This window comes from Hemiscyllium ocellatum, chromosome 19, assembly GCF_020745735.1.
Source record: "Hemiscyllium ocellatum isolate sHemOce1 chromosome 19, sHemOce1.pat.X.cur, whole genome shotgun sequence".
Taxonomy (NCBI): Eukaryota; Metazoa; Chordata; class Chondrichthyes; order Orectolobiformes; family Hemiscylliidae; genus Hemiscyllium; species Hemiscyllium ocellatum.
The window spans coordinates 49,233,236-49,254,250 of record NC_083419.1 but is presented as its reverse complement, the minus strand read 5'-3'; the positions used below and the strand labels follow the sequence as shown (position 1 = coordinate 49,254,250).

General features: G+C 39.3%; 1 protein-coding gene across 2 annotated transcripts in view; it reads right to left on the bottom strand.

Moving 5' to 3' along the window:
• Positions 1 to 3,131: 3,131 nt before the first annotated feature.
• The window catches only part of pparab (peroxisome proliferator-activated receptor alpha b), a 70,323-nt gene continuing 52,439 nt past the window's right edge, over positions 3,132 to 21,015 (bottom strand). The window contains exons 5-7 of one of the 2 annotated variants that reach the window (XM_060839897.1): positions 20,238 to 20,437; positions 16,518 to 16,965; positions 3,132 to 3,658 (exon numbers count right to left, since the gene is read on the bottom strand). In XM_060839897.1, the coding sequence (XP_060695880.1) occupies positions 3,411 to 3,658; positions 16,518 to 16,965; positions 20,238 to 20,437 (896 nt within the window). In that variant the 3' untranslated portion in view covers positions 3,132 to 3,410. The remainder of the gene's footprint in view (positions 3,659 to 16,517; positions 16,966 to 20,237; positions 20,438 to 21,015) is intronic. The other variant, XM_060839898.1, reaches the window with a different exon arrangement.

Genomic DNA, 21,015 nt, shown 5'->3' with positions numbered 1-21,015 from the left:
AGTAAATGAGGAACAGAAAGATCATAACGTGTCTTAATTAGATAAAAGAAAGGCTGGCTGTAATTAAAATGATTAAAATCAACATAAGCAATTGGGATACATCTGAGGATGCAGAGGTACTGGTACTGGTCATAATCTTCCAAATCACCTGGGATCTGGTAGTATAGGCAAAGAATAGGAAAATTGTGAACCTTTGTTCAAAATAAAAAAGGTGCAAGAATAAATGTAAAAAGTACAGGTGAGTCAGTTTAACCTCCATGGTAGGGATTTTCCAGAAACACTTTTCCAGGATATAGTTAATAGTTACATGGCCAAATGTGGATTAAATCCATGCTGGCTTCCTTTAATTTATGAGAGATGAATTGTGTTTAACCAATTTGCCTGAGTTTTTTGGTGAGGGAGCGGAAAGTGCAGAGGCGAGTAATGCAGTTAAATGTGATGTATATGGACTTGCAAAGGAAATTACAAAAATGTCACATAACCAGCTTGTCAGGAAAGTTGAGGTCCATGCTTTAAGAATCAGAGTACAGATGTAAAATTGGCTGAGTAACAATAAGCAGTGTAGTGGTAAATGATTATTTTTCAAACTGGTTGGGAAAATAGAGCTTCTCGGAGGTCATTATTATGGCATTTATTTTGAGTGTACTTGAATAAGGAAGCAGGATGTACTTCAGAGGCTCTGTAAGGCCTTGGTCAGGCCACATTTGGAGTATTGTGTGCAGATTTGGGCCCCATATCTCAGGAAGGGTGGACTGGCCCTGAAGCATGTTCAGAGAAGGTTCATGAGAATGGAGCCAGGAATGGAAAGCTTACCATATAAGGACTCTGGGTCTATACTCAATGGGGTTTAGAAGGATGAGGTGGGGAATCTAATAGAAACTTACAGAATACTGAATGGCCTGGACAGAGTAGATGTTGGAAGATGTTTCCATTGGTAAGAGACACTAGGACTCGAGGGCACAACCTTAGATTTGAAGTAAGGAGAAACTTCTTCAGCCAGAGAATGGTGAATCTATGGAATTCAGTGCCACAGAAGGCTGTGTAGGCCAGGTCATTGAGTGTATTTAAGGCTGAGATAGATAGGTTCTTGAATATCAAAGGGATGCGAAGAAAGCAGGAGAATGGAGTTGAGAAACTTATCAGCCATGATTGAATGGTGGAGCAGACCCAATGGACTAAATGGTGCAATTTCTGCTCCTATGCCTTATGGTATATTAGAACTCCTACTTTTCTTGATATATATTAATCATGTTTAGTTGGTGTACAGAACATATTTTCAAAATTTTCAGATAACATCAAATTGGAAGTATTGTGAAGAACAAGGAGGATCTTAAAGACTTCAGGAGTACAGTTTAGAATATGTGAACATGTGGCAGATGAAATTTAATGCAAAAAGAAGTGGTACTATACATTGGATAGGAAGATTAAGGAAAGGCAATAAACTAAAGCGAACAATTTAAAAGGGAAGTAGATCAAGCCAGTGCTTTAAAAGACACTAATTTATTAGGGCCCTTGGTAAATAAAATGATATAATGTGAGAAGTAACAAAGTTATGATGAACCTTTAGAAAATACTGGTTCAGTATCAACTGGATTTTTTACTTTGCAAAAGTATGAAAGGTTTAGAACAGGTACAGAAAAGATTTGAAGAAAATAATCAAATGCAACATAAGATTACCTTACATTTAATGCACCAAATAATTAGAATCTAGACTATTCTGTTCAAGAAGGTTGTAAATTCAATTGTTGCTTTAAAAAAGGAAATGAATAACCACTTTAAGATAAAATAATTTGTAGGTCGGTGGGGTCGGGGCAGGAGAGTGGGATTAGCAGAATTCCTCATACAGCAAATTAGCAATAGCTAGGCAAGGCAAGTGGCCTCCTCCTGAGTTGTAATCATTCAATGATTTCAATGGTTAATCACCTTAAAAGGGAATTCCTATTGTTCTTCCTTGAATGCAAAGAGTTAACATTTGCTTCAAAAACATTGAAAAAGTAGCTTCATATCAGAGTATTTAAATATCTAAGAGGAACATAATAACTTTCAAATTTTATTCATGTTTCCTTTGATTAAACGTAATTTTTTAAAAATTAGGACATAGATTTTCTTCAAATTGCTTTTTGCCATTGATGAAAAGTCTGCAATCAGTATTTTTTAAAAAAATCCCACAGGGTTTGACAAGTTTGTAATTTGTAAGTGCAGTAAACAGAAGATTGCCAGGAAAGACATCTTTTGAAAAGATATTTTGGGTTACATTCTCAAAAGAAGAGATTACAGATTAGTGTGCTGTGTCTTCTAGACAATATTGATAATCAATAAAGAACAAGGATTCATTATAAATATTTTTTCGTACTTCATAGTACATATTTCTGTTTATAATTTCAATTAAGATTTAAATTCCTCCATTCCTTTTATTCTATTTGAAATAGTAGCGACCTGACGGAATGGGTCCCTCCCCACTCTTCAAAATTATATTTCAAATCAGCACCTCACTCAAGGTAAAAGCATTCTGACATTGATATTTCCTGCTGGTTTTTTACATATTGTAATTACGATGATTTTATGCCATGAATTAAATATGTATTTTCAAAATAGTGGAAAAATAAAATGATTCTTTTTTGGAGATAGTGGGATGAAGAAATGCTGAAGTGTCATTATTATAACTTCATTTAACCATACCTGTAGTTGACTGTTGTGGATCAGCTAGTCAGGCTATTTGTTTTTCTTTAATTGGTTGCTAGTCAGTCTGGACTTCTAAAATATTCCGCATGGATATTTCACCCATTTTAGAGTAGTGGTTTTTCCCTTTTACTGTGAAAGTATATAATGATACATAGATTATATTAATTATTTAAAACTGTGCATGCTTAAAATTTGTTGATGAAGTTATGGCTACGAACATAATCAGCTGCATAATTTGAATTATTGTATTGCATTTATTGCATACAATGATCAAATTGCTGACAGCAAGAGGATTTATAAAATACCAACAGAATGTCTCACTTTGGACTAATGATTAATAGTCATGGATTAATTTACTCATAAGAAATGTATCCTTTCATAGTTTAATTTTGCAATAAACTATTAGAGTCTCATCTTATATTAGAAAGTAATTGAATAGTTTGGTTACTTGAAGCCATGAAATTGTCAAATGAGGAAATGGAATAACTGAACTTAAATTACAAAGCACATTCGACTTAATAAACCCAAGTTATTTCAAACGTGCTCGAAATTTGAGCAAGTAAGATGCACTATGTTGTGGCATGATATACAACATTCAGCATATCATATAAAGCAAACCTGAGAGCATTGTGTAACTATTGAATAAAAAGTAATCTTTGCACTCTTAATTATTCTTACTGGACCTCTACAATGGACAATTATTGATATTGATAAAGTATGTCATTATGTTAGTACATGTCCCTGTAAATTTCCTGTAGAAGTGGATGCAAAAAAGTGTCTGCTTCAGTCTTTTTAATCTTCTGAACAAGTTGAGCATGCTCTGTAACCAACTGGCGGAGGTCAGCCATCTTTTGGAGAAGTTTGGGAAATAGGTAGGCAGCATCAGGATGATTGCTATGTAGATGGAGGCGAAGGGCTTGAACAATACTTTCTTGCATCTGTTCAATCTGTGATATATTGACCAAACCTGGCCGATCTATTAAAAAAAAAGTTTTAAAAACCTGAATATTCTTGATTTTTTTAAATAAATAATTAATAAACCTATTTTTAAAAGATATATTGAGAAGATCAACATAATAGTCATCAACCACTGTCAGAAGATCCATATGCTTTCTAATTGTTATATTTTCTATCCAGTCACTGTCTCATGTCAAACCAGAGAATTTATAATCTCCTCCAGTCTGAAAACCTCTCAGATTTCTTAACTCCTCTAATTTTTGTTTATTTGTCTCCATATTTTAATCACTTCACCATTAGCAGCCATCCTGTTCAGTTGTCTAGATCTTAAATTTTAGAATTCCCTCCAGAAACCTTTCCATCTCTTTACACACTTTTATCCAGTAAGATGCTCTTTAAATCTACATCTTCTACTCAGTTTTTAGTTATCTGTTTGAAAATATCCGTCAATGGCTTGGTATTAAATTTTGCCACTACCAATCCTGTACAAGATGAACATGCTATAAAGTTGCATATAGTATTATTCGGTGCCCTAGTTCACTCTGAACTGAAATTCTAACCCTAAAACCGATACTGTACTTTCTCCTTTGACTTTCAAAGCATTACCTATTTTACTCCAGCTTTAACCCATCTGTTCTTGAAATCACATTTCTGTTATTTATGTCATCCCCAGACTCAGTGCTTGACTGGCCAGCTTCCAATTCACCGTAAACTCCAGCTCATCCAAAAGATCACCTGCCCACACACACACCCACACACACAAAATCAAAAACAATAAATCAATCAATCAATCAATATAAATTAGGAAGCATGCGAAGTTCATCAGCAAAAACATTCCATGCTATTACTTATCTCTAGAGTTGATTCAAAGCATAAATGTGGCAGTGTTTTTGCAAACTAATGTCTATTGTCCTGTACAGGAACAGTGCATATTGTACAAAAGCACTTAAGATTTTGGGAATTTTTATTTTGAAAACTCAGAGGCTGACTCATAACAAGGCTAAGATATCTGATGGGGAAATGTCAGTCATGGCCAGCCATTTAAAGAAATACTGGCATCAGTTTGCTGGCAAACAGAGGAAAGATTCACTTGTGCTGATAAAACATCACAGCAAGATCTTTAGAAAGGATCCATTAAAATATTGTACGAGCACCAGATCTTTTGTTTTGGTGACTTTTGTGGCAGGAGTGTCTCATTCAGGACATTTGCAAGGGAGGATGGAACATCTGAGCACACTTGTCCCATGCCTTCTGAATTAAAGGTGTTCAGAACAAGAGTCTACCCTTTAACACTTAGGTCTCTTCACAAAAGGCGTAAATCAAGCTGCCTCTTTCCAAAATCTTTCATCTATCAGGCATAGAGACAGTACAAATTGACAGACTAAGGATGGCACTACAGTTCAACAATGATTCCCTGTCAGCCTTCCTTCAGGGTGAGCATGATTGGTATCCTTTGGTAAAAAGGAACCCCACCAAATATCTTCTGACCAGACCGGAAAAGAAGCCCGTATGGAGGTCAATAACCACAAATCATGCAAAGGATATGGTCGCAGTATCATTACTTGGGGTGGTCTTTCACATTTGGCAAGGGCTAGTGTACAAATTTTTGCAGATGGTTTCATGTCATGTGCGGAAGTGTCTACTGCCTACGCCACATGAAGAAGGTGTCACAAAGCAAATATGCGCTACAGCACAAAGGGATTCTGCAGGCAGCATCTGTTAGGTTACAAGGATCATTGTAACATGGTGCCAACCAATAAAAAGACATGTTGGGCACACAGATGAACACATGATCTTCATTAGAAGATTCTTTACACTGTCCATTTTTCTTTGTACAAGAGGGTACATAATACCCATAAGAGGTCATGTGCTGCAGAAAAGCAGCGCTGGTCATTTTCACACCTCAGGAAGAAGACCTCTAGCAGTTAGCTGCCATCTAACAGTACCATGCAAAGGTTGATGAGATTCCAAGGGAACACGACACTCTCCTTGAAAGGTTATGTGACAAGTGTAGAAATATAGAAAATAGGAGCAGATGATCATTCAGGACACTGAGTCCTTGCTCCACCATTCAACACAATAATGATTAATCCTCTACCTAAACATCCTCTCCCATATCCCTTGGCATGTTTTGCCTCTAGAAATCTCTTTCTTTCTTAAATATACGTAGTATTTGGCCTCCACTGCCTGGGGTAGAGAATTCCACAGGATCACCCCACTGAGTAAAGAAATTCATCCTCCTCTCAGTCTGAAATAGCCTACAGGTATTCTAAGACCATGAACCTTGTACTGGACACTCCACCAGGGAAACATTATCCTTCATCAAGTCTGTCTAGCCCCACCATAAACTTTATATTTCAATGAGATGCCCTCTCATTCTTCTAAACTCCACCAAGCTGAGTTGACCTAATCTCTCATATGTCAAGTCTACCATCCTTAACATCAATTCTGTGAATAATTGTTGCACTCCCTCTATATTTGGTATATTTTTTTTTAAATATAAAAAGACCAACACTGCATGTAATACTCCAGCTGTAGTCTCCCTAAGACTTCCTTCCTAAGATTCGAAACTTTTTCCAACATACCATTTACCTTCCTAACTACTTGCTATCAGTGACTAATGTACATGGACACCTAGGTTTCTTTGTAAACCAGTGTTTCCCACTCTATTATCATTTAACCAATAATCTGCCTTTCTGACATTAATAAAACTTCACTAGACTAAGTGAATGGGAAACAAGAACCATGGCAAATCAATTTCAGTGTCTGCATGTGAAACCATCCAATTAGAAACTAAAATAGTTTTAGATCAAAATAAAAAACTAGAAACAGTGAAAGTTCAAAAGAGACCTGATGTCTTGGTACACAAATCATTGAAATGTTGTGAGCAGGTACCGAAAATAATCAAAAAAAGACAATGCAATGCTGGGTTTTATAGCCAGACAACTGAAATACAAGGGAATAGACTTAGTCCCAGAGCTGTACACAGACCCAGTTAGATAATAGAGTATTAGAGTCATAGAGATGTACAGCATGGAAACAGACCCTTCGGTCCAACCCGTCCATACCGATCAGATATCCCAACCCAATCTAGTTCTACCTGCCAGCACCCGGCCCATATCCCTCAAAACCCTTCCTATTCATATACCCATCCAAATGCCTCTTAAATGTTGTAATTGTACCATCCTCCACCACTTCCTCTGGCAGCTCATTCCATAGCACTGATCTCCGTGATAGTTCACCTATCAGTCATCTACTCCGAAAATAACCCATCTATTCCTTCTGTTTCCTGTTTGCTAACCAGTTCCCAATGCATGTCAGTATATTACCATCTATGTACTTTGATTCTGCACACTAACCTCTAATGCAACATTTTAGTAAAAGCTTTCTGAAAATTGTTTCTGCTTCTACCACGTTCTCTGGCAACACATTCCAGCATTTACCACCCTGCGTATCGTCATGTCATGGTCACTTGTTCAAAATACAGGAACTCCCTTTCTGGTAATACTGTAGGTGCAACTGAAAGATATGGCTTGCAGCAGTTCAAGAAGGTGGTGAGCCACAAGTTTCTCAAGTACAATCAGGGATGGGCAACAAATACTGGCTAAGCCAATTGTGTTGAATCCCATAAACAAGTAAAGTGTAAAGTCCTGTGAATTAAAACCAGCTAAGCAAACATGTTTTAAAAAAATTCTTAGTTATCTTATTGAACACCTTGAAACAACAGAACAGTTCATGACAGCAGCCAAAGACACCAAATGTAATTACATGTTAATGTAATGTGTAAGAAAGTATACAATTACAGTGCTACATATGACGGTGTAATAAAGTTGAATTTTAAGGTGTTATGACACGGAGATAGACATCCAGATCAAATCAGCCTTTTTACCTCTGTATTCCCAGCACAGTAAAATTAAAACCTTTGAGACCCTGAACAGTCACTCCAGGGTTCCCAACCAGACTTGAGAATAATTAATTCCAGACACCAGTTTTGTATCTTAATCAAAAAACTTAATTTATTAATATACAATAATTTCAGCACAGTAAATTAATTAGATTAGCCTGTTTTTAAATTTATGTCAATGCTTTAAAGCAAAAATGCATTTTCAGCCCAATTAACACAAAACCAACATTAAAAAAGTTAAGGGCTAAATAAAAGAAAATAACAAAACTGCCCAGATTACTTAAATGGTTATCGTGATGCATTGTTTCACAAGCTTTGATGTGTGACCCTTGGTGTTTTTCTGGAGATACTAATCAGAGGTCACCTTTTCAGTTCATTCAGGTAAAGGCAGCAATACTTCTTACTCAGCTTTCAACACTCTTGCTTCCAGAAGCAGGTACAGCAGCTTAGGCTAAATAAAGCTTTCAAATCTTCACGCTGTGTCATCAGCCCACAAAACTCTTCTTCACAGAAAACACAGTCCAAAAAAGAGCTCCAACTCTGATCCCACCCTGACAGCCCAACCACCTTTATCCAAGGCCACAACTGCCATTCAACATCTGCCATCTCCTTGAATGTAAACTTGCCAGACATTGGGCAGCAGTAGACGTCTGGTTCATGGCCACTGCCATTTGATGCCTTAAAACGGCGGTGCTCGAACCCGACATCGTCCTCCAACTGGTGCACTTTCAGGTGTGCGGTGGAACCCAGTCTGTGCTCACCCCTGCCTGGATGGAATTTCACATTGGCCTCAAGGTCCCATACTTCCCACGAGAACCTGTGCCCCACAACCTGAGCTGCCTCTGGAACTTTAAGTTTTGTCCCCTTCAGGGACGTATCACGAACAGCCCTGTACAGACTGCTGCTGCACAGTCCACCTCTTTTCCCTCATCCACCGCCCAGACACGCCTTGGCATGCCCATTTGCCACCAGGCGGTGGAGATCCCCAATGGAGGGTTCTTTACACTGGAGTCCACCCCCTTTTGCTCGGTGGAGGGTGCTGCATGCGGCAGTGCCCTGCAACCACAGATTGCGGTGGTTCATGGACTCCCAGCCCAACTGCTTGTTCTGTGGTGCTGTGGAGAACATGGACCATGTATGTATTGGGTGTGGGCTTTTGCACTCACTCTTTGATTTTCTTAAAATCCTTCTTCCGTTTCTGGTTGCACTTCAGTCCTATGCTCCTGATCTTTGGGCACTCCGTGCGTAGGGGGGAGGGTAAGTCAGTGGGTCTGCTCCTGTGCTTAGCCAAACTGGCCATAAACAGCTCCAGGCAGCAGGTTGTGGAAGGGGTAGTTATAGCCGAGTGCCTGCCCCTCTTCTGCGACTACATCCGAGGCTGGGTCTCCCTGGAGCAGGAGCATGTGGTGTCTACCAACTCCCTCGAGCTGTTCAGGGATAGGTGGGCACCGCAGCGAGTGGAGTGCTTTATTTCCCCCTCCAACTCTATTTTGATTTAAACCCTGCCCTTCCCTTAATGTTTTTTGATCATGCAGCATTGCCCTTTGATGAGAAGGGCATTGCTTGTCACTGGCCACCTTGGTGTTTCCTTGCTTCCTAGTGGTGGAAATTGAATAAAGATTTGTACACCTTGGGAATTTCACTGTGTCTCTCACCTGCATACACACAACATGGATGCTTGGGAAAATATAAACACTACTGCAGTTAGGCGGTAATGTGGAGTGGGGGACGAAAGGAGAGAAAAAATATATAAACTTGCCAGAACCAGTTCCCAATCAACTTCTGCCGTTTAAATACAATGCTCTTCATAGTGACGCTGTGTCTAGAACCCCTTTTAATCAAGCATCACCCTACAATTAACCTCCAGGCCTCAAACAAAATGAACCTAATTTGGTCTATTCTTTTCCTTTAATCACAAACTGTTTCCCAAAGTTCGAATGTCATCTTCTCAGCTCCAAATTAAAACAGATAAGAATAGAAATAAAAATAAAGAAAAATCAGCGAAGGTTTGAACAAAAGGATCAAATCTTCCTCAGGGCTCAGAAAAACTCTGCACTTTCGCAGCTCGCAAACTGCACATCTGATGCAGGAGTCTTGACATGCATTTTAAAATTTACTTCAGAGTTGGTTTTGCAAGTTATGCAGAGTGAGTAAGAAGTGTAGATTTGGACATGGACTAGATAGAATGCATCCTTCAATTCTCCATAGTATTCCACTTCCAAAGTGTTCAAAGCACCCAAAACCATATCCCAACACACCCACACACTATATCTTCCATGCCCTCTTAGATTATGCAAGCCATTTTTTGTGCCTCCCACTCTGAAAATTCATATACCAGATAAGTGGCCTAATATAGTTAACATGTTTCATGCAATATCAAATAAAACTATGTTTCTTGGGGGGAATGTAACTAATAAAAGTTAATATTATTGATATTAAAAGTAAATGTGAAATGAACACTTGTAGTCCTATCAACTTGTGGCCACAGACCATAAATCATATGAAAAGACTATGGTATAATTACAACTTCTTAAAACTGTCATTAATTGTCAGATGAATGCAATAGCTACTGTGCTGGAACCATTCACACTTGAAACTCAACCAAGGATTCAGAATGATAATAGTTGTTTAACCAATAGACTGCTGTGAAAGAAGGAACAGAAGATATTCATTTCTGTAGGTCATTCTTCAAGATTGGAAATGTAATCATGACTTATTTGCCACCAAGTATGTTTTTGATACATTCCATGTAAAGGAAGCAATATTGATATTCAGAATCGACTACCTGGCTGCACTATTTCTCAACCTCAACAAGGCAACAGATAGTGAGAATGAGCATAACTGTGACATCCTCAAAGGCATCAATATCTCTGGTTCGAAGAAGCAAGTCATGTCATTATATCTAAATGCTATGTGACGAAGAGTGTGGCATCAGTGACCAGGGAGAATATCATTATGATGTTCCTGAGGTTTACAGCAAACTCATTTCTTTGATGACAGAAGCTAGCTTTTATGCTTTGGATGTGGCTGACATGGTAGAATTGCTTACAACTAACGAACAGAAACTATTCAATGAAGACTTAATGCACATACAGAATCAATAAACCGCAGACTGTGCTAGAACAGTACTCTAATGACTGTCAATGAAATAACTGACAAGAGTCACAGAAAAGACAATAGGTAATGACCCAAACAGAAATAGGTAATGACCCAAACAGTGTCAAAGTGAATAGGGTGATCAAGGATGTCATTAGCTGCTCCTGAGACATCATGAAAGCAAAAGAAAACCATCTAATAGTCTAAATTTTCAAGTTTGATCCCTTTATCCCAGTGAATGGGTCCTGGCTGTTGCACACTGCCTCCAATTCAAAACTAAACTCCACAAGACTATAACATATCGATTCAGAAGTAGGTCATTTAGCCCATTGAGCTGTTCCATCATCAGTGGGATCATGGTTGATCTTGATAATAGAACAAAGAACAGTACAACACAGGAACAAGTCCTTCAGCCCTCCAAGCATGTGCTGACACATTTTGACCTTACATATTAAAAATGTCTTCATGTGCAGGATCCATATCCCTCTATTCCCTTCCTATTCATTGTCCAGATGCTTCTTGAATGCTGCTGTTGTGTCTGCTTCTGCCACCTCCTTTGGCAGCGTGTTCCAGGCACTCACACCTTTTGAGTGAAAAAACCTGCCTCGCACATCTCTTTTAAACTTAACCCCCTCACCCCTCCTTTCACCTTGAACCTGTGTCCCCTAGTAATTGACCCCTCCACCCTGGGAAAAAGCCTCATTCTTTTCACTCAATCCATGACATTCACAATCTTATAAACTTCTATCAGGTTATCACTTCCTGTGTCCACTGAAAACAAGCCCAATCTATCCTATCTTTCTTCCTAGCTAAAATCGCGCATAACAGGCAACATCCTGGTAATCTTCCATCCACTTTCCTGCCTTTTCCCATAACCGTCAATCCCTCATTTGATTAAAAAAAAACTTTCTCCACCATTGTCTACAGCCCTCTGTGGTAAAGAATTCCACAGATTCACTATCCTCTGAAGAAATTCCTCGTGTGTGTGACCCCTTATTCTGAAATTATGCCCTTAAGTAAGATAAAATAATCTTTCTGCATTTACCCAGTCAAATCTGTGAGATACCAAATGTTTCAATAAAGTTGCCTCTCACTTTTCTAAATTCCAATGAGTAATGACCCAAACTCTTCAATTTCTCCTGGTATCAGTTGAGTGAACCTTCTCTGGACTATTCACAGAATTCCAGTTGTGGTCTGGCTAGTGGTTTATACAGTTTTAGCAAACCTCCCCACTATTTGCTGCATTCCCTTTGAAATAAATGCTAACATTCTTTGAGAAGGTGACCAAGGAAGTGGACAAGGGTAAAGCAGTAGATGTGGTGTATATGGATTTTAGCAAGGCGTTCGATAAGGTACCCCATGGTAGGCTACTGCAAAAGTTACAGAGGTATGGCATTGAGGGTGCATTAGAGGTTTGGGTTAGGAATTGGCTGGCTGGAAGGAGACAGAGGGTAGCAGTTGATGGTAAAGGTTCATTTTGGAGTGCAGTTACTAGCGGTGTTCCACAAGGATCTGTTTTGGGACCATTGCTGTTTGTCATTTTTATAAATGACCTGGAGGAGGGGCTTGAAGGCTGGGTGAGCAAGTTTGCGGATGATACGAAAGTCGGTGGAGTTGTGGACAGCAAAGAAGGATGTGGCAGGTTACAGCGGGATATAGATAATTTGCAGAGCTGGGCAGAAAGGTGGCAAATGGAGTTCAATGTAGCTAAGTGTGAAGTCATTCACTTTGGTAGGAGTAACAAGAAGATGGATTACTGGGCTAATGGTAGGCTACTTGGTAGTGTGGATGAGCAGAGGGATCTTGGTGTCCATGTACATAGATCTCTGAAAGTTGCCACCCAGGTAATTAGTGCTGTGAAGAAGGCATATGGCGTACTGGGCTTTATTGGTAGAGGAAAAAATGAGGTCTGCAGATGCTGGAGATCACAGCTGCAAATGTGTTGCTGGTCAAAGCACAGCAGGCCAGGCAGCATCTCAGGAATAGAGAATTCGACGTTTCGAGCATAAGCCCTTCATCAGGAATAAGAGAGACAACCAAGCAGGCTAAGATAAAAGGTAGGGAGGAGGGACTAGGGGGAGGGGCGATGGAGGTGGGATAGGTGGAAGGAGGTCAAGGTGAGGGTGATAGGCTGGAGTGGGGTGGGGGCGGAGAGGTCAGGAAGAGGATTGCAGGTTAGGAGGGCGGTGCTGAGTTGAGGGAACCGACTGAGACAAGGTGGGGGGAGGGGAAATGAGGAAACTGGAGAAATCTGAATTCATACCTTGTGGTTGGAGGGTTCCCAGGCGGAAGATGAGGCGCTCCTCCTCCAGCCGTCGTGTTGTTGTGTTCTGCCGGTGGAGGAGTCCAAGGACCTGCATGTCCTCGGTGGAGTGGGAGGGAGAGTTAAAGTATTGAGCCACGGGGTGATTGGGTTGGTTGGTCGGGCGGCCCGGAGGTGTTCTCTGAAGCGTTCCGCAAGTAAGCGGCCCGTCTCCCCAATATAGAGGAGGCCACATCGGGTGCAGCGGATGCAATAGATGATGTGTGTGGAGGTACAGGTGAACTGTACCCTTCCATATCCGCCACAAGTTCACCTGTACCTCCACACACATCATCTATTGCATCCGCTGCACCCGATGTGGCCTCCTCTATATTGGGGAGACGGGCCGCTTACTTGTGGAACGCTTCAGAGAACACCTTCGGGCCGCCCGAACCAACCAACCCAATCACCCCGTGGCTCAACACTTTAACTCTCCCTCCCACTCCACCGAGGACATGCAGGTCCTTGGACTCCTCCACCGGCAGAACACAACAACACGACGGCTGGAGGAGGAGCGCCTCATCTTCCGCCTGGGAACCCTCCAACCACAAGGTATGAATTCAGATTTCTCCAGTTTCCTCATTTCCCCTCCCCCCACCTTGTCTCAGTCGGTTCCCTCAACTCAGCACCGCCCTCCTAACCTGCAATCCTCTTCCTGACCTCTCCGCCCCCACCCCACTCCTTTATTGGTAGAGGAATTGAGTTCCGGAGTCCTGAGGTCATGTTGCAGTTGTATAAGACTCTGGTGCAGCCTTATCTGGAGTATTGTGTGCAGTTTTGGTCGCCATACTATAGGAATGATGTGGAGGCACTGGAACGGGTGCAGAGGAAGTTTACCAAGATGTTCCCTGGCATCGTATGAGGAAAGGCTGAGGCACTTGGGGCTGTTCTCATTGGAGAAAAGAAGGTTTAGGGGAGATTTGATAGAGGTGTACAAGATGATTAGGGGTTTAGAAAGGGTTGACAGTGAGAACCTTTTTCCGCGTATGGAGTCAGCTGTTACTAGGGGACACAGCTTTAAATTAAGGGGAGGTTGGTATAGGACAGATATTAGGGGTAGATTCTTTACTCAGCGGGTTGTGAGTTCATGGAATGCCCTGCCAGTATCAGTGGTGGACTCTCTCTCTTTATGGTCATTTAAGCGGGCATTGGATAAGCATATGGAGGTTATAGGGCTAGTGTAGATTAGGTAGGCTTCGGTCGGTGCAACATCGAGGGCCGAAGGGCCTGTACTGCGCTGTATTTTTTTTTATGTTCTATGTTCTATTTGTCTTCCAAATTACCCAGTGAATTTGTTATGCTAGCATTTTTGTAACTCATGAGCAAGGACTACCAAATTGCTCAGTCTTTCTCTGTATAATTAATACTCAGCTTGTGCATTCTTCCTGCCAAATTGCATAACGTCACATTTTCCCACATTAAAATTCCAAGTTTTTGTCCCCTCACTATTGTGACGATGCTACCCTTTTAACAAGGTTACGTTGTCCTTGTTTTTTCCCAAGAGGGGCTGTAAAGTCAGTGGTGCTGAAATGACTAACAGAAACTGCCTACATCAACAATCAGAAATGGCCTTTAGGGATTTAAAAAAAAAAGTTGTACAATGAAAGGAGAGAGTGGCTAGTTCTCCCAGTTCAGGCTTTTTTTTTCCCCAGTTTGGTTTAGTTTTAGCAAACAGTCAGAGAACTGTTGATAGGAAGGAAGCATCTACAGTGAAAAGAAGTTCCATGCTTCAAGAAAGTGCTACCTGAATTTTCTCTCTGAAATCTCTCCTGCCTGTAAGAACCTTGTTTGAATTTACCATTTGCCAAGGGGTAGGTTTGCGGGAATTGGAACAGATTTGTTATGTTGCAACTTCAAGTCAGTTGGGTTTTCAATTAGGTCATTTTAAATTCTGCTTTCTATTGTTCATGTTTCAACTGTAGTGTGTAAATAACTTCTGTTTTGCATGAAGCCTAGTGGTTTGATAAACTGCATCACTCCTAGAATATCGACTTTACATCTGTTTTTAATAAAAATTAGGATATTGGTTACCTTCTTAAAATATTTTGAGGGAGTCTTGCCTGGTTCACGATACTATGTTTCTCCGAGACCCATCAAAAGCACAGGTTTCACAACTGCACACTTTACAACCTCTGCTTTGCCAAATATTTATGGACAACTTGACAATTTGTAATATCCAATCAGCTCTGTTTCTTTGCAGTTGCACAATATAATATCTGGACAGCAACATCCAAATTACACTTTGCACTGAACGCTGAAATTATTTTTTCTGTCTTAAATGGAAATGAGCTGCACTTGCAAATGCCCAGCAAGGAAGATGAAGAAAGAATGTAAAGTAATACTGATTGTGGAAACATGAAATATAGGCCAAAACTGCTGGAAATACTCAGCAGGCCATATAGCATCTTTGGAGTGAGCAAGAGAAGCAATGCTTTAGGTCCATAATCTGCACCAGTTCTGAAGGAAGGTCTTTCTGTATCTGTTTCTCACTAAACAGGTGCCATTAGGTATACTGAGCATTTTGTACAATTCCCAGTGCTACTGGATTAAAAGTAACGTATTTTGCTCGCCCTCAAAAAAGCAATCAAGATTTCTTCAGAGCTTCTTACTCTCCTTCAGCAAGCAACACAACAGCAGTTGTACTAGATCTAGTTGATGAACATTAAACATGAACGTGAAAAAAGTTAAAAGTATAAAGAAAACAACCTTAATTTCATAAAAAAGTGAATTACTAATAAAAAAAAGCAATGGTATATGTTTGTATATGTTAATATATCTTTCTCTCTCTGTCTGCCAGCTCACACTCACTCAGTCTCACCTATTCCACATACCACATGGAATCTTCCAGTCCCAAGGAAGGCAACCTAGAGGTGGTAAACCAACTCTTTGGTGGTCAGCTCAGCTCCTTACCTCCAGGTTTGCTGTTTTCCCTTTCAACATCAGTAGGACTGAGGACCAAGAGGAATTGTAAAGTGGAAGAGATGCCAGGGAACCAGTTTTTATTGGTACAAGTCTTTCATTTGTGGTAGTGAATCTTGAGGAAGAATTGGGATTTTATTGCTGAAATTTTCCTCAATACTATACCGCCTAACATATTATCATCCCTAAAATAAGCAAAGCCATCCAAGTTTTAAATTTATTGCCCTTCTTTGCTGACTTATTCCTGCAATTAAATTGGTTCAAATTGTGGGCAAACTTGCAATATTCTCACACTGTTGGCCCCTGCCATTTTAAGCATTAGAATAAGGGGAATAGAAGCATGCATTCCTCTGGAGTTGAGAAAGATGCATCACAATTGATGGGTTTCGGCTCAAATGACTTCCCAGAAGATATGGTACCATTGTTATCGAGAGCTCTAGAGAGTTTATCATTATTGAGAAAAGTAAGTCTGGGTCAATGTCAATGACAAAACAAATCCTTAGCTGCATCTTAGATATTGCTATTGTAATTAGTGTATTAATTTTTCCAGTAATGTGAAAAATTGAGCTCTTAAAACAACGATTAATTAGAATAGTGAAAATACCGTCTGGTTGAAATGCTGTTTAACTTTTAGTTTTATCAGTCACTTATTCTTACCTCCAGAAAGAATGATGGCGGCCACAAAGAGAGCCAAATCACTATCGTCCAACTCTAGTGCATTGAACTTCATGGCAAACTCAAACTTGGGTTCCATTATCTCATTAAAAGGTTTCCGCAGGCTTTTTAAGAACTCTCGGGTCATAAAGCCGTTCCCATAAGCTACCAGCAGTCCATCTTTGTTCATAATGGATGCCAACATGGCAAATATGGCTTCATAAACTCCATATTTTAACAGGGTCACTTGATCATTGAGGTCAAGGTTTACAAATTCAGGGATACATTTGGCAAATTCTGTCAGTTCTCTTACTGTTTCCACAGACGTACATTGGCAGCGTTGAAAGATTCTAACTTCAGCTTCTTTGTTCTGGATGCCGTTTACTGCTTGTTTTGATACTAGGTTCTCTTCTGCTAGGCGTAATGTCTCCATGTCATGAATGACAAATGGCTGTAAATTTTATATTCACTAATTAGTAAACATCAAAACATTCTTCTATACAACATATTCAGAACAAAATTAAGACTTCATTTCAGTACTTTTTATTTCATTTTTCCAAAGTTGGCCCAAATCCTTTTTACCAATTAACTCTGTTCTTGTCAAATAATATTTTAGTTAAGCATCATCTCAATTTCAAAATGTGCATTTTTGTTTTAGTTCCAAGACCTCACCCCTGCCCATTTCTGTGCAGATATCTGCACTGTTCCAAATCAGATCTCCTAAGCTTGCCTGATCTTAATACCAGGTGAGCACTAGCAGCCACATTTCAGCTTTCCAGATCCCTAGTTTTGAAATTTCAGTTCTCACCCACACTACCTCACTAATTTTCTTCTTTAATGTACTGTATCCCTTAAAAACTACTTTGTCGACCACATTGTTTGGTAATTTGTCCTAAAAACTTACCTTATGTGGTATAATATTTAAAAGAAGTTAGTAAAATAGCTTTTATAGGATGTTATTGATGGGTCAGTGGTTAGCACTGCTGCTTCACAGCACCAGGGTCTCAGGTTCAATTCCAACCTCAGGTGACTGTGTGGAGTTTGCACATTCTCCCCGTGTCTGCGTGGGTTTCCTCCGGGTGCTCTGATTTCCTCCCACAGTCGAAAGATGTGCAGGTCAGGTGAATTGGCCATGTTAAATTGCCTGTCGTGTTAGATGCATTAGTCAGAGGGAAATTAGTCTGACTGGGTTACTCTTTGGAGGGTCGGTGTGGACTGGTTGGGCTGAAGGGCCTGTTTCCACCCTGTAGCGAATCTAATCTAAATATAATAAATAGAAAGAATAGACCACATGGTCCATTGTATTGAATGGCAAAGCAAGCTCAAATCATACATAAGACCACAAGATGTAGGAGCAGAAGGAGCTCATTCAGCCCATTGGGTCAGCCCTGCCATTCAATTAGATCATGGCTGATCTGATAATCCTCAACTCCACTTTCCTGCCTTGTTTTTAAACAGGATCATCTTCAGTTTTTACATAAAGCAAATAAATGTATTATTAAATTGAATAACAAAATTCTGCAAAATAAGGGTGTGCTTTCTTCACACTTTGAATACATTTTCTGGAAGGAGTGGCTTTTACAGAACTAAAGAAGTTACAAGTACATGTAGAACAAGACACAAGTGGAAAACACAATCAAGGTCACTACATGGTAAGTTGGGTGATATTACCAATTTGCAAAAGTCATGAAGAGTCTGGACAAGGAAATAAAAAGACAAATGTTGATTTTAAAAAAAAATGTTTAACCGTTATCCTTCAATTCTTTCGATCCATCAGCAACAAGCATAATGACTGTTACCAGTTTAATAAATGCAAACATTATCATGGATTTTAGCATCGATGCTTTAATTAGAACAAGAATAAATCTTCCATAGTGAGGCGATAATTTAAAATACGTTAAGTTATCACACTCTCAGTTTGTTGAAAATGTGGTGTGAAATCAGATGTATTTTGTTTGTAGAATTTCCATGTTACAGGACTTTAAAGAACCAAATTACTATGAACCTTCAAATTTTGTGCATCACTTCTTGCCTCATTTTCATTTCATCATATATCAGCACAGCAGGTATGGCAGGCAAAACAGAAGGAAGATGGACGTGAGAAACAGAATAAAGTATCAAGCATTTCTGGAGGATAATAATAATGATGATGATGATGGTGATGGTGATGACGACTATCTCACCCAAAACAAATACTATTACTAACTGCACCTTCCTCCATTTCATCCCATGTCTTCTCCCTTCTGCATCCCCATAAACAAAATTCAAACTGAGTACAGTGCTATATAAACAATTGGGTGGACTGATTATCTCAGTTGCATTCAAGAGAAAATTTTACAATATAATTAAATATAATAAAACATTAAATTTAATGTGGTGATTCATTTTGACAGGGAGAAATAGGCAAGGCAATATAAAAGGCATGATTCTTTAGGACAGAGGGATCTTAGGATATGTACATGAGTTGTTAAGGTGATAGAGGAGATTGAGAACATAATAAAATATACAGGAGCCTATGATTTATAAATAAGGCTGTAAAGTACAAAAGAAAACTAGAAAGTAATAGTGAACCCGTAGGAACACGAAATAAAAGCCAAAAGAACTGTGGATGCTGTAAAACAGAAACAAAAACAGAAGTTACTAGAAAAGCTCAGCAGGTCTGGCAGTATCTGTGAAGAGAAATCAAAATTAACATTTTGGGTCCAGTGACTCTTCCTCAAACTGATGGCAGCTAGGAAAATGTTGGTTTATAATCAAAGGATTGGGGGTGGGGCAGTAAGAAGTAAACAACAGGTAGGAATATAGAGTCCAAAGAGACAGAAGAACAGTTGGACAGACAATTTGATAATTATCTGGCAAGAGAAAGGTGAATAGCTGTTAATGGAGACTGTTAGTGGCTAACAATAGGTAGTGTCTAATGGCAGACAATGTGATAACAAGGCCTGTGTGTGTGGTAGGGGGCTAGGACAAGGGGGAGTTCAGGCCCTAAAACTATTGAACTTGATATTGAGTCCAGAGGGCTTCAGGGTCCCCAAAGAGAAAATGAGGTGTTGTTCATCCAACTTGTGTTGAACTTCACTGAAACACTGCAGCAAACCTGAGACAAAGGTGTTGGACAGCAAACAGGGTAGTGTGTTAAAGCGACAGACAACTGGAAGCTCAGGGTCTTTTTTGTGAGCATAAATGTAGATTCAATCAAGTCTTCAAAACAAAATTGGATAATCTGAAAATTAAAAAATATTGTAGGAAAAATAGAGATAGAGTGGAACTAGATGCATTGATCTTGAAGAGGGCTTAGAACTCAGTGACCTTGTATTCTATAATCATTTTATTACTCTATGATTATATAATGGTAATTTACAAATGCAAAAAATTTAACATTAATGATGACAGACATTGTGAAAGTTTATTGATATCAGTAAAGATGATAAACCATCTAATAATGAAATACAGGATGAATGAATATTGAATTCAAAGACTGTCAAACGTTTTGCAAAATTTGATATTATATATATATATATATATAAAAACTACAGCTGACAAAAATTAAAAAAAAAATCAAATCTCAATCAATCTGAGATCTTATTCTCATTGGAGGATATTGGAGAAAGAATAGGAAAACATGCTCATATAGCTGCATTGAAACACCAAATTCTTCATCTCCACTTTAATATGTATTGAATAAAGAAATCAAATTAATGGGGAGGAAATAGAGTTACTTACCGGGATATTAGCTTTTCCTGTCAAAATGGCTCTAGCTTTGGACTTGTTCATGTTAAAATTCTTCAGGTAAGACTCATACATGTGTTTTGCAAGACATTTTAGGTCCGCCATCTGTGAATTCTGTACATCTTGCTCTAGAGTTAGAATCTCTGCCTTTAATTTTTCCTTTTCAGACTGAGGCATTCTACCAAAACGGATAGCTGTGCAGGTAGGAAAGAAAATTCCATTTTTTATCCTTCACTTTGGGTTGACGCTCTTATCCTACTCACCTCACTTCAATTTAAACTGAGACTACCTCAGTTTTTTCTAAGTTCACAGTGGTCCTTTTCTTCTTTTTCTCTTTCAGTCACTTTTCTCAAGGTCTCCTTCTAGCCCCATTCACTTTGCCTTATTATCCTTCAGCTTTACACTAGTTCATCCACTTTCTGAGCAGCATCTCCACACTTCTCCCCTCCACTGTCCTCTGCAAAATAACATCAATCATCATTCCTGGTCTTTCCCAACACTGCTTCTGGATCTCCCAGTATAGTCAATACCATTTCTTGAGTTCTGTCTCTTATTAATCTCGAAGCAATAGAATGTGACGGAGTGAAATCACTACAATTTGTACCTACAGTACATGGTAGATTTTCAGGGCTCAGAAACACATAAGCAGGTTTCAATGTTCACTTTCATTCACAAACATGAACAAACACTAAGTACCTTAACATTAACTTTGATTGAAAATGCAGTAAAAACTGAATGTGCTGGGGAAACTCAATAGGTCTGGCAGCTTATG